Below are 14,944 nucleotides of genomic sequence, written 5' to 3'. Positions count from 1 at the left end.
ACACAGAGCTTTTACATAAACTGGCATTGTGTCTTTCCAGTTTGTTCCATACACTGTTGAACCGTTTCACCGTTCCCAGCTTTTCAGAAAAGGAACCCCCTCATTGTGGTTTGCACTGTACATTGCCTGCCTTTGTAGTCCCACTGCACAATGCCAGTTTCAGACAGACTGGTTTATTATGTGTGGTCAGCCTATTCTCCCATACCAGGCTCGACAGGATTCATCTCATCAAAATTTGAAGATTTAAAAAGCCATAAAAATGCATTGCAAAGCTTAGTTGCAAGGATTTATTCCGAAAAGTTCTGTTTTACATGAAGGTAAGTTAAAATTAGATTTGTTACTCATCATTTAATTTGTCAAGTAAAGCATAATTTGTTCTGTATAGCAACCATGTAAATTTTTTTGTAAAATGATGCAGCAGTAATTTGTTTATAGGGTAAAAAACATGGAAATAAAATCTTATTAGCACCCCTTTATGAACTTTTTTTCTTTTTAAAAAGCTATTTTTGTACAGTATAGTTCCAGAATAAAAACAATATAGCACTTGACATCTGCATAACATCAGGAATGAACTCTCAGGAGCTAATTTATAAATTAGATAATAGCAACAAAAAGTACATAGCTGTCAGTCTTCTACATGGATGAATTCACAGCATCTGTATTCTATGTATTCCACTATATGTTTTATTATTTTCAAGAAAAAATACAAACAGTGCTGACATCTTTTACTTCCTTACTAAGGTCAAGTCATGGGTGACTGGTCCATTCTTGGGCGTTTTCTGTCTGAGGTCCAGAATCATTCTACAGTAATAGGCAAGATCTGGCTGACTATGCTGCTAATTTTCCGCATCTTGCTGGTAGCCTTGGTGGGAGACGCCATCTACAACGATGAGCAATCCAAGTTCACCTGCAATACCCAGCAGCCTGGATGCAACAACGTCTGTTACGACACATTCGCACCGGTTTCCCATCTGAGGTTCTGGGTTTTCCAAATTGTACTGGTCTCCACCCCATCCATATTCTACATAGTATTTGTTTTGCATAAAATTGCCAAAGACGAGAAGCTAGATGGACAACGGGCACAGTTGCTGAGGCAAAGGCCTTCAAGGCAATGTATTGGGAAGAAGGACGGCAAGGAGGCGATGAGGGTGGGTGTGCCTACTTACTGTCCTCATTATAGGGAGGATTGGGATGAGAGGGAAACAACACAGCAAAGCTTTCTGGAGGAGGGTCATAGTGCACTAGCAGAAGACCCCACTCAACAGTCTAACCAGGTTTTGCTCATCTACATCCTTCATGTGTTACTTCGATCCATCATGGAGATCACCTTCCTGGTGGGCCAGTATTTGTTATTTGGGTTCGAGGTGCCTCACCTCTACCGCTGCGAGACCTATCCTTGCCCAACTCGCACAGACTGTTTTGTGTCTCGTGCCACAGAGAAAACAATTTTCCTCAACTTTATGTTCAGCATTAGCCTGGGCTGCTTTGTGCTCAACATTGCAGAGCTTCACTACCTGGGCTGGGTCTACATTTTCCGTGTCCTCTGCTCAGGCTGCTCCAACTGCTGCAGTCAGGAGAAGGATCCAGATAAAATGTACTCCAAGCAAAACCCTCTATTGCTTCAACTCAGGCATTCTCTGAGAGGTCAGCTGGTTCTGCAGAGCCGATCGGCCATGGCTCAAGAGAAGACAGGAGGTCTCCTCACACATGCCCCAGCTATCTCTTTTGAGACAGACTCAACTGTGGAATGTACCTCCAAGAGGAGTCCAGAGAACATGGACAAGGTGAAGGTTAAGTTGGCCAACATGGCCAGATTGGGACGAACTAAGAAGTCTTGGCTGTGACACTGTCATTTGTGGTCATGTTATAATCATGTCTGATGTCTTTTGTTTTCATTCATGTACTGTAGTACTGGCAAAATGTGTTGAATATGTGTTGTAGTATATAGGTTTAGCTTGGTATTACCATTGGGTATAATAATTGATGAATTGGTTATCTAGTTGTGAAGAATTCTATCGATTATGTTGAAATGATTGTTGATTAGTTGCGTCTCTGAGCAATTGAAGCACTACTTGAGGCACTGCTGATTCAGTCTCATTTGCTTCCTGAAGATGTCAGCTATGTTATTTTTAGATTTAATGCTTAATTGTTAAAACTATTGTTGAAATAAATACGTATACATGACTAGTGATATGGAAAACACACTTTTGATGGGATCTATCTATTTATCTATCTATCTATCTATCTATCTATCTATCTATCTATCTATCTATCTAGCTATCTATTCTCAGTTTATTAAAAATTCTGACAATGACTATACATTGAAATCATTTTCATTGTAATAATTTTATTACATTTTACACTGCATTAAACGGCAATAAATTTATACTAGATTGGTTGCTTAGTGATTGAATATAGTGGCTATATTTTAAAAGAAATCTTTCTAACTGTTCAGTTTGAGTTGATTATAGTTTGAACAAATATCACACTACTACAAATGAAACTTTGTTTTAATTTTTATTTTTGCATCCATAGGTATTGCCAGTTGCTACTGTACACAGTGTTCAAACCAGAGGCCTTCGTTATGGCCAGTTGTGTGCTTATCTATGTTTAGCTACTCAGTATGTGAGTAAATACGACGTTTGTGTAAATAAAATCACATAATTGCCATTGAACTCCTGGCATTCTGTCTTGGCTGCAATGTGATTTTTCACCTGTAGATGGTGGTCTAAGCTCTCAGTTGCATTTGAAGAGAGTTTCATTTTTAACATACCACCATTTATTCAATTAAATGTCTACAGTTTAAAAACATACTGAGGCGCACCTAAACCTTCTGCAATAAAGTATATGATTAGTCCTACCATTTACAGTGATTAAGAGAAACAGGAAGTGATACTGACTACTTATGCAATCAAACATTTTGCATTAATGTTTTCCTTCATACGCACTGCAGATGCACTTAACCATACCGCAGACTCTGAATTGTTTTCATACTGTCAAGGTAAGAGCTTCAACAATGTCCCCTGATTCACCCACACAGACAACGATTAATGACAGTGCTTGTTACTATAGACGAAGAGGAGTTTAAGACCTCACTCACACAATGATAAAGCATCTGAGGGTTCAGTATCTTATTCAAGGGAACGGCAACAGGGCCACATAAGACCTGGGAATTGAACTTGCAACGTTTAGGTTATAATATTCCTTCGGAACCAACAGAGCCAGATACTTAGTCAGTTATTCCTTCAGTCTGTCATTCATCAATTTTCTGTCCTGCTTACCCGATAGAGCAGTATCGTATGAGTAAGTATGGAGAGTGTACCAGAAGTGACACTGTTTCTTATTCTTCTGACAAATTACTCACCCTTTTGGGGCCTAAACAGACCCCACAATTTACCAAATTAAATTTGCAGGCATGTATACCCTGGTGAAAATTTCCTGACGATAATGCCCCAAAATTCATACAGTCGTGCTCCCTCTGTAAAGTTACAAAAGATTTGCCCCCGAACACAGTTTCATCTTAGCATCATGAAACACTTCGTTTATGTAACTGTATAACTACAGTCCAGACGCTCCAATCCTCTTGATATGAGATTATATGGAAGTACAGATCTGTTTGTCAACAGTGGTTTAGAGTAGTACCCCCTAGTTGTGTAAATGTTTAACTGTATAAAGTACAGCCCAGATATTCCAAACCTCTCCAAATTTAACGCTCGTTGACAGTGTTGCAGAAAAATCTGTGACCCATCAGAATCTGTGGGCGATGTCGTCCATTGCGTGTGTTTGAAAGTTCGACAGCAAAAGAGAAAAAGAATACTTGTTAACTGCGTAAACCAGGTTTCGTTAGAAGTTTAGCATTTGGTTTAGGGCAAGGGTTAGGTGTGGGTGTATGCAGACAGGCAGCCTTAATAAGACCTTATACAATATCGCCCCCCTTGCTCATAAATTCTGACAAAACAGTCTTCTTTGTAAGTATTCTTCTCTTTTGCTGTCGAACCTTCAAACGGACGGACAACATTGCCCTCTGGGGTACCAGCTTCTGACGGGTCGGTCGCAGGTTGAAAAGTACAGTATTACAGCTGTAGCTACACTTCATGTTATTATCTACCGGTGGGTTAGGGCACCAGCGAGCAATCGCCTGCATGTCAACATTAATACCAGTGGTGCACCAATGTGGTGCAAAACTACAAAGCAATAATTTTGCTCCAAATGCTCCAACTTCCTTCATATGCACTGCATTTGCAGTGAGTGCCTGCGTCCGGCACCAATCATTCCTTTTTTTTTTAAAAAAAGAGAATGTTGTTATCATTCATGTCTAAACACTGAAAATGCATCTGTTTTGATAACAGAGATTATGCACGATAGGCAAGACAAATAGTGTCTTCTGTTGGTCCCGGAGCTCTGTGGAAACACAGATCGTTTTCACAACTTTGACACCTGTCCATGTCCATACCGTTTATAGAAAGCTTTTTTAACAGGCTGTGTGAAAAGGGCTATTGATACAGACAGCTTCAGTGTTCCAAATTATGAGGCATGCAGCATTTAACAAACATTTTAATAAAAACATTTTTGAGGGTAGTTTTTGTATGTTTTTGTCTTTTTTTTTTTGGTCTATTTAAATCACTAATATACATTTCAGACATGTTTGATTAAATTTAATTACATATCAATTTTTAAAAAACTTAAGGAGGATGTTCCACATTATTAAGAAAATCACAATTGTGTAATGGTTAAAAAAAGAGATTTTCTACTGTTGAAAAGCGTCACTGGAGGCAGCTGATAAGCTAGGGAGCCTGTTTTACAGGTGTGTCTTTCTAAATCATGTCTAATCAATTGCATTATACACAGACACAGATCAAGGTCCAAAAAAATTTCAAATGTCCTAAAATAAATAGAAGAACTGAAATCCCAAATAAAGTGATGCAACAAAATATGGCATTACTATAAAGTAAGATTCTAAAACATTTGCTAAATATTCTTAACATTTAGCATTGTCATGATGGGATAATAAACGCATAATTCATCAATCATAATAAAAATGTGCAATTTAAAATATTAACAGTAAGAAGCTGAATAGGAACAAAATATTCAGAAAGACGAAAAGGAAACATGAATACTTTGATTAATACATCTAAAAATAGCCATGCTCACTTTTATGATTTGGATGACTGCGATGAAAAGAGACTCAGCACAAACCTAAATAATTGACTAATTCCAGTAAATAAATGACTTATTAAATCAATGACTTAAATCACGATACTCATGAACATACATTTTTTTTCATTTCTTGTCAGTTCCTTGTGTTCTGATATTAGTGCAGTAGCGAGTATAGTAGAGCAAATTATTTTGTAAATACACTTGGTCAAACAAATGGAATGAGATATCCTGTACGCCCTCTTGTAGCCTGACCGAAGGCAGCTCTTTAAATGAACGCCTTGAGGCAGATGATCTGTGAGGATGTATGCCTTCACATACATCTATGTTCGAAAGCTAAAGAAGAGGAAACTACTGTCTAACTTCTGTCCCCGAAGGAGAGGAATGAGGTACAACAATTGATTGCCCCACTGCCCATGTAAGCTCGTCAAGGAGTAGCTATTAAACAGTATACAGGTCTATATGGGCCGGTTGACAACATCACGGATCTGAAGATGCCAATGAGACTTCAGGGATGTGATATATGGATTGGATTCTGGAAATGATGCCAGCAGAAGGATGGTACATTCTTAACGTTCTGTTTAACTTAACCTAATTTAAAATATTAGTGTTATATCTGGCTCAGTGATGCTTTGTGTATCAAGTATGTTTTTGAGTGACCAAACCCCAGCCCCTATAATATTCTGTGCCAAATGCTTAGGACGAGCTTTTCTTTTTCTTTTCTTTTTTCAAAGTTAGCAAACAGAATGTGCCCAAGACTGCTCTTCTACAACTGCATCAAAAATGATTCAGAGTGATGAATGTGAAAGTCTGAATAACTGTATTAACTGTTTCCTTTTAAGTATACTCTTGCTATGGTTGGAGACGGAGATCATCTGAGTTGATTGTTGGCTCTGTTGAAGGGTCCGCCCTCAGCTATGTTTTCTAATATCCTGTCCAGATCCTTCAAAGCTTGGATCAGAATACGTCGTGGTGGTTATTACACACAATCTACCTTTTAGGGTTCCTGCAATGTGAAAATCACAATTCATATAATTAATATTCCAATTCCTCCTCTTTCTGTGAATTCCTTATATGTACAAAAAATATTTTAACTTGGGAAAAAGTACACTTACTATTTTCATTCTTTTTTAATGAGTCTCTTCAATCCCATTAGAACGGATAGGTAGGTAGGTGGATTGGTAGGAAGGTAAAACAAAGGAACAATGCAGTGCAACTTCAAGTGCAAATGCAAAGAGGACGAGACTTTTGCTGTGAGAGCCCCTAATGGCTTGTGAAAAAAGTCCATAACAGAATCCAACACTACAAAAACAATGCAAGAGTTATATATCCAAAAGCATATTTTGATGAGAATGGAGGCAGAGAGCCACACCAACCCACTGCACTATTCTTCACTGTTTTACAAGTGCCAAATTACATGTTTGGAGCAGGTCTCTGGTATATTGCTGAATCCATGCATCATGTTACATTTGTTTTGGATTAGCTTGTTGTACAATACATATTTTTGACGTATAGTTTGGTGTGCCGGTAAAAAATGTTTTTAGAATATGCTGCTGGACAGCGAGCTGCAAACCTGCGTTTTACTGGTTCTGCAACAATGACAATTGTACTTATTGATTTCAATTTTCCTTTACAAGCTCACAATAACACCATATTGTGAGCATTACTTTAATTTGAGCTTTGGCTTTGGGAGATGAGAGTTGCAGTAGAATCACTGCATATTAAAAATATATATATGTAGGGAAAAAAATGGATGTGGTGATATTCTAGTTTGTTTCTTGGACACTACAGCTATGCAAGGCACTGAATCCCCAACTGTTCAGCTCAATTGATCGAAACCAAACTTTTTCAATGTATGTCAACACCTCTGACCATATTTGACATTTTAAAAGTTTGATTAACACACCCATAGTATTCAATTGTAAACCAAACTCATCTGGTATGGCTACAGTTCCACAATTGAGGGACATTTTCTGTCCAATGCAATTTCAAATAATCCATGCACAAAATACAGAAACATTAAATTGTAGTTGTCCTGAGACGAAAACGTAACTGCGAGTGTCACAAAAGTGGTTCTGAAGTATTATTTAGAATACAAAAAAACTTTTGAGCACCCCCTAAAATGGCTTTGTTTTCTTGTTTCTTGTCTTCTATCCACTATTGAATAAAGAAAAATATAGAAACTATGTCTGCATTTTGTTAGTCCATGACATTTAGTCTAGGGCTGCATGATATTGGAAAAAAATGGCATTGTGATTTTCTTTAGCCCTGCAATAAATATTGTGCTGTTAAAAATACAGGGTAACATACACATAACATGAAAACCAGCACACATTTCTTTTTTCCCTCTCTATAAAATGTATGCTCAGTAGAGCACAAAAGTATATGGAGTCATTTGTATTTTGTCTACCTGTATTTTAAATGCACTATATGTAGTATTGTGATAGTCCAGTCAGACATGAAGCTAAAATTATTTATTTTCATGGCCACTTATGGCGGCACGTTGGACGACTGGTCAGCAGATCCGCCTCACAGTTCTGAGGACCCGGGTTCAAATCCAAGTACTCCGGTTTCCTCCCACATCCCAAAAACATGCACCGTGGGTTAATGAAGACTAAAAATTATCCGTAGGTTTGAATGTGAGTGGGAATGGTTGTTTGTTTATATGTGCCCTGCGATTGGCTGGCATCCAGTTCAGGGTGTACCCCGCCTCCAACCCACAGTTAACTGGGATAGGCTCCAGCATACCCGCGACCCTAGTGAGGGTAAGCGGTGTAGAAAATGGATGGATGGATAATCCATGAGGGCCTTCAATGTAAAAGTGGGCACAAGTATTGTGTTGAAACCCTGTAGGAGCATCAGGTGATTTGTTTTCTCTGCCACCAGAACCACAAGAGTCAAGGCAGATCTCCTTTGTGCAAAAGAAGTAATAATAAGTAAGTATCCTTCGTGTTTTTGACAGAAAAATTACAGAGAACTTTTAATAAGACACCTGGGAACTATTACAATTTGTGAAAAAAAAGCATGATGTCTCCTCTAACCTAGTGTATGTAAATTGGGGAGAGCGCCCAAACTGTGTCAGTAATCTGATTAATTTTTGCATGGAAACAGTCACAGCAGTTGTGCAGTCTTTTCCACTTTCCACTTCAGAATCAGAATCAGCTTTACTGGCCAAGTATGTTACAAGACACACAAGGAATTTTCCAAAGACCAGTAATCAAAGCAGACATCCATTATCCATTCATTCATTTTCAATCCCGCTTATCCTCACTAGGTTGACTCGTGGGTGAGCTAGAGCCTATCCCAGCTGACAGTGGGTGGGATACACCCTGGACTGGTCACCAGCCAGTTGCAAGGCACATGTCGACAAACAACCATTAACGCTCACATTCACACCTATAGCTATAGATAATTTAGAGGCCTCAATGAACCTAACATGCATGTTTTTAGAATGTGGGAGGAAGACGAAATCCTGACAGAAAACCCCCACACAAGCATGGAGTGAACATGCAAACTTCACACAGGAAGGTTAGAGCCCGGATTCGAACGCCCAATCTTGTAATTGTGAGGCAGATGTGCTAATCAGTTGTTTACTGTGCTGTTCAAAGAAGACCAAAGCTAATGTAAAAAACATCAGAATAACACCATGGAGGGGAGAGCTAGGTAAGACCACGAGGTGGAGCCAATCACAGCTCTCAAACTCAAGACCCGGGGGCCACATACGGCCCGCCACTTCATTTTATGCGGCCTGTGAAAGCAAATCATTTGTGTCAACTAGTTATCCATCAATTTGCTGTGTATATGTAATAATATGATGAGACGATGAAACATTTCTCTGGTTTCACAGTCATAATGACCTCCTGAATGAAACCACAACAGGAATTAGTTTGAAACCCCTTGGGTCCCTGCGGCCTCACTAATTTTTGTTCAACACTGAAATAATTTTGCTGGTCGCCGGGAATCCAAATAACTGATTTTGAGGTAAGTTGGTGTAATATTTTGACCTTACAAAATAACACTTTTTTTTTAAAGGACATGTATCTACAAACTTCTATCCATCCATCAATTTTCTGCCGCTTATCCAAAGTCGGGTTGTGGGGGCAGTAGCTTTAGCAGGGACGCCCAGACTTCCCTCTCCCCAGCCACTTCATCCATCTCATCCAGGGGGATCCCGAGTCATTCCCAGGCCAGCCGAAGGATGTAGTCTCTCCACCGTGTCCCGGGTCGTCCCCGGGGTCTCCTCGGGGACGTCCGGGAGGCATCCGAATCAGATGCCCCAGCCACCTCATCTGGCTCATGTGGAGGAGCAGCGGCTCTACTCTGAGATCCTCCCGGATGACCGAGTTTCTCACCCTATCTCTAAGGGAGAGCCCGGACACCCTGCGGAGGAAACTCACTTCGGCCGCTTGTATCCGGGATCTCGAGAGCTTCGCCTTTCGGCGAAGCTCCTTCTTTACCACAACGGATCGATACAAAGTCTGCATCACTGCAGACGCCGCACCGATCCGCCTGTCGATCTCCCGTTCCATTCTTCCCTCACTCGTGAACAAGACCCCAAGATACTTGAACTCCTCCACTTGGGGCAGGATCTCATCCCCGACCCGGAGAGGGCACGCCAACCTTTTCCGACTGAGGACCATGGTCTCAGATTTGGAGGTGCTGATTCTCATCCCAGCCGCTTCACACTCAGCTGCGAACCGCTCCAGTGAAACTTGGAGTTCACGGCTTGATGAAGCCAACAGAACCACATCATCTGCAAAAACAAAAGATGCAATACTGAGGCCACCAAACCGGAACCCCTCTACGCCTCGGCTGCGCCTAGAAATTCTGTCCATAAAGGTTATGAACAGAATCGGTGACAAAGGGCAGTCTTGGCGGAGTCCAACCCTCACCGGAAACGAGTCCGACTTACTGTCGGATATGCGGACCAAACTCTGACTCCGGTCATACAGGGACCGAACAGCCCGTATTAGGGGGTTTGGTACCCCATACTCCCGAAGCACCCCCCACAGGACCCCCCGAGGGACACAGTCAAACGCCTTCTCCAAGTCCACAAAACACATGTAGACTGGTTGGGCGAACTCCCTTGCACCCTCGAGGACCCTGCCAAGGGTGTAGAGCTGGTCCACTGTTCCACGGCCAGGACAACAACCACACTGGTCCTCTGAGATTCAACTTCCCGACGGACCCTCCTCTCCAGCACCCCTGAATAAACCTTACCAGGGAGGCTGAGGAGTGTGATCCCCCTGTAGTTGGAACACACCCTCCGGTCCCCTTTCGTAAAAAGGGGGACCACCACACCAGTGTGCCAATCCACAGGCACTGTCCCCGATGTCCACGCGATGTTGCACAGGCGTGTCAACCAGGACAGCCCTACAACATCCAGAGCCTTGAGGAACTCCGGGCGAATCTCATCCACCCCCGGGGCCTTGCCACCGAGGAGCTTTTTAACCACCTCGGTGACCTCAACCCCAGAGATAAGAGAGCCCGCCACAGAGAGCCCAGACTCTGCTCCCTCATGGGAAGGCGTTTCGGTGGAATTGAGGAGGTCTTCGAAGTATTCTCCCCACCGGCTCACAACATCCAGAGTCAAGTTCAGCAGCGCCCCATCCCCACTATAGACAGTGTTGATGGTGCACTAGCTTCCCCCTCCTGAGACGCCGGATGTTGGACCAGAATTTCCTCGAAGCCGTCCGGAAGTCTTTCTCCATGGCCTCACCAAACTCCTCCCATGCCCGAGTTTTTGTTTCAGCGACCACCAAAGATGCATTCCACTCGGCCAGCCGGTACCCATCAGATCCTCTAACGTCACACGGTGTAGCCATCTTTAAAAGCCAACTGGGGGTAGTGAGGAAGCTCTGTCTTTCCGAATGGAACGCACACCGTAAACTACAAACTTGTTTTAAATATTAAAATGAGAGTCTTGCGTAGGGGTACGGAGGTCGACTGGTTAGAGCGTCTGCCTCACAGTTCTGAGGACCGGGGTTCAATTCTGCCTGTGTGGAGTTTGCATGTTTTCCCCGTGCCTGCGTGGGTTTTCTCCGGGCACTCCGGTTTCCTCCCACATCCCAAAAACATGCATTGTAGGTAAATTGATGACTCTAAATTGCCCGTAGGTCTGAATGTGTGTGTGAATGGTTGTTTGTTTGTATGTGCCCTGCGACTGGCTGGCAACCAGTTCAGGGTGTGCCCCGCCTCCTGCCCAAAGATAGCTGGGATAGGCTCCAGCACGCCCGCGACCCTAGTGAGGAGAAGCGGCTCAGAAAATGGATGGTTGGATGGAGTCTTGCGTAGGGTGATCAACTAATTTGGACAAAAACAAACAAAAAAAACTTTTTTTTTGCAATATGTGAAACGGCAAACGTATTACTTTGTGGGGAAAACGCCACGAAAACGAGAAGTCACCCCATGATTTTAAATATCTAGCCTCACTAATGCTGTATTTCCGAGAAAGTATGCACATGATCATCTAACGTCACTCGGTGTAGCCATCTTTGAAAGCCAACTCGGGGTTGTGAGGAAGCGCTGTCTTTCCGAATGGACTTATTTTACTTATTACTTATTTGATACTTATGAATTTGTAACTGATTGTTGAATTGGGCAACGTAAGTTGAACCAGGTACCGTATGCCGAATGTTGAAATATATGAAATATGAATTTGCAACTTAATACATTGAATATTTGACACTGAACGTTGAATTTGCAGCTGAATATGTTGAATTCTTTTTTAAGCTGAAACGTACTTTGAATATTTTGATTAAAAAAAAAAAAGAATAAGTGTAAGAAATTCAGATTCAAAATCTGATGGCACAGATATACTTCGATACATCTTCCCCCAGCATGTTACATTTTGTTTGATCATAGCAAAGTTGGTGTGATTTCATTACCCTCTAAAGGTGTTTCCTTAGGCATACATATTATGTTGAAATTTATATCATTTACATTTTCAAAGAACATAGAATTAGTTGTTAAGGGGGACGTCTTAGCCCGCTTTACCCCATTTGTGTCTTATCGCCGAAGCACACACTTGACTTTGTGAAAGGAAAAGCCCGCCCCCTTCGCATCCTCATGATTTTCATTGAGAATGACTGTTCGTATCGGTGTGGAAGAAGTGGAGCCAGTGACGGGAGAGGAGGGACCAACCTGATGTGATTGTCTACCTCGAGCTAGCCCATCGAGCAAGTAGTCCTCGTGTGTCTGCCAGTTCGTTTTAATCGCGAGGTCAGATATGGAGGGAGACGGCAGCCAAGTCACGTCTGCAAACCCGACCGAGCCACAACACGACCCGGGGTAAGGTTACGCACAATCAATACTAAACTTGCCTTTGTGGCAGGTCTCATATGATATATATATATTTCTAAAGAATAGCTAATTCTACAGACGCGGGTTACGGCAAACTTTCGTCGCCTTCCGGGTACTGTCCGCCACGACACCTTTTTTTTTGTACAGTATAGATAAAACCTGCCTCCCTCCTCGCATGTACGAAAACAAATTTACTTTGAAAATCTGCTACTTCTGTGCTATTAATCTGTTTATGAAAATGACACAAGCTCGGGCGAAGCAATTAAGACGTTTTACACATTTGAAGTTGAACAAGGTCAAGTCTGCATAACATGTCCTCCGCTTCGCCAATTTGTTATAAAGAACACAAATTCCATTTGTGTTTCAGAGTATGCAATGGCCAGAAAAGTGTGCTACCTTAATAACTGAAATGTAGTTTTTACCAGTGTGGCTAATTGGTCATTTCTAGCACTGCCGAATTGAGGTTAATTGTCCATCCATCCATTTTCTGCACTGCGTATCCTCACTAGGGTCGTGTCGTTATAATGATTTAACAGCATAAATACTGACATTACATTTCACACGAAGCTGCAGGTCTGTAAATGTTAATGTGGAAGTGAGGATGAAGTCGACATAACAGCTGGGACTCGGCAGCTCATCTGCGGCTGTCGCGCTGGCGGCAATTCCATTGCTTCTATTTTCGTTTGCATTCCCCCCCCCCCCCCCCCCCCCACTTCACCTAGTCAACTCCGGAGTCATATTTACTCAGTCATGGCTGATGTGACACCTGTATTGACTTCTCTTGCTCCTCGACAGGAAAATGTTCATCGGTGGCCTCAGCTGGCAAACTTCACCAGGTAAGGTAACACGAACAACTGGGCAGGTTTATTTTGGTGACGAGTCTCCATTCGACCTCTCTATTTCAAACAAGGACAATAACCCACACACTCATTTTTTAGTTAACAATGCTAATCTTATCCTTCTTTTCCCCCCAGACAACCTTAAAGATTATTTTAATACATTTGGTGAAATCAGAGAATGTATGGTAATGAGAGACCCAACGACAAAACGCTCCAGGTAATAAAAAACAAACACAAAAACACACACATTATTATAATTATTATTATTATTATGTACTTGTTTCTTATTGCACCACAGATTACAAACGTTAATCTGTTTATAATCATCATTTCAAATTAGTCATTAAAGTTAGTCATGAAAAATAATAAAATAATAACAATAATAATATACATTGTGATATTGTTCTGAAAACAGTGTATAGATATATAATCATATGTCATTTTATTTTGTAACAGGGGCTTTGGCTTCGTCACTTTTGCAGATTCTGCCAGCGTAGATAACGTCTTGGCACAGCCGCATCATGAGTTAGACTCTAAAATGGTAAGTCCACTTCTTTAGTCCCAAAAATACTTATGACTGTATTAGCTCAAAAGGGTGCGTCTACTAAATACTGTGCAAAGGGTCTGAATACTTATGGCTGTGTGATATTTCAGTTTTTCTTTTGTAATAAATCAGCAAAAATGTCATCAATTTACGTTTTTCATTCTGTCAATATGAGGTGCTGTGTGTACATTAATGAGGACAAAAAATTAACTTAAATGGCTGCAATATAATAAAGAGTGAAAAATTTAAGGGGGTCTGAAAACTTTCCGTACCTACTGTATATATATATATATATATATATATATATATATAAACATGCAACCCCAATTCCAATGAAGTCGGGACGTTGTGTTAAACATAAATCAAAACAGAATACAATGCTTTGCAAATCATGTTCAACCTATATAATTGAATACACTACAAAGACAAGATTTAATGTTCAAACTGATAAACTTTATTGTTCTTAGCAAATAATAATTCATTTAGAATTTTATGGCTGCAACATGTTCCAAAAAAGCTGGAATAGGGTCGTGTTTCAATAAACATTCAATAAACGTTTGGGAACTGTGGACACTAATTGTTGAAGCTTTGTAGGTGGAATTCTTTTCCATTCTTGCTTGATGTACAGCTTCAGCTGTGCAACAGTCCGGGGTCTCAGTTGTCGTATTTTACACTTCATAATGCGCCACACATTTTCAATGGGAGACAGCTCTGGACTGCAGGCAGGCCAGTCTTGTAGTATTCTTTTACTACGAAGCCACGCTGTTGTAACACGTGCAGAATGTGGTTTGGCATTGTCTTGCTGAAATAAGCAGGGGCATCCATTGCATCCACGTTGCTTGGATGGCAGCATATGTTTCTCCAAAACCTGTATGCAAATTTCAGCACTAATGGTGCCTTCACAGATGTGTAAGTTTACCCATGCCATTGGCACTAACACATCCCCATCCCATCACAGATGCTGTCTTTTGAACTTTGCGTCCATAACAGTCCGGATGGTTCTTTTCCTCTTTGGCCCGGAGGACACGACGTCCACAATTTCCCAAAACAATTTGAAATGTGGACTCGTCGGACCACAGAACACTTTTCCACTTTGCATCAGTCC

The 14,944-nt window shown here is 41.3% G+C and overlaps 2 protein-coding genes across 11 annotated transcripts in view; both read left to right on the top strand.

Annotated features, from left to right (window-relative positions):
* The first annotated feature begins 749 nt into the window (after nt 1–749).
* LOC133405114 (gap junction delta-2 protein) lies at nt 750–1,844 on the top strand. Its single transcript, XM_061681775.1, has one exon. The coding sequence runs from the start codon at nt 750–752 to the stop codon at nt 1,842–1,844; it is 1,095 nt and encodes a 364-aa protein (XP_061537759.1).
* Nucleotides 1,845–12,227: 10,383 nt separating this feature from the next.
* The window catches only part of LOC133405008 (RNA-binding protein Musashi homolog 2-like), a 135,919-nt gene continuing 133,202 nt past the window's right edge, over nt 12,228–14,944 (top strand). For all 10 annotated transcript variants that reach the window (XM_061681608.1, XM_061681607.1, XM_061681609.1 and 7 more), the window contains exons 1-4: nt 12,228–12,444; nt 13,252–13,292; nt 13,431–13,512; nt 13,752–13,836. In XM_061681608.1, the coding sequence (XP_061537592.1) occupies nt 12,383–12,444; nt 13,252–13,292; nt 13,431–13,512; nt 13,752–13,836 (270 nt within the window). In that variant the 5' untranslated portion in view covers nt 12,228–12,382. The remainder of the gene's footprint in view (nt 12,445–13,251; nt 13,293–13,430; nt 13,513–13,751; nt 13,837–14,944) is intronic.

Source organism: Phycodurus eques, chromosome 7 (assembly GCF_024500275.1).
Source record: "Phycodurus eques isolate BA_2022a chromosome 7, UOR_Pequ_1.1, whole genome shotgun sequence".
Classification (NCBI taxonomy): Eukaryota; Metazoa; Chordata; class Actinopteri; order Syngnathiformes; family Syngnathidae; genus Phycodurus; species Phycodurus eques.
Note: the sequence above shows the minus strand (reverse complement) of the source record. Positions and strands in the feature narration are given on the sequence as shown.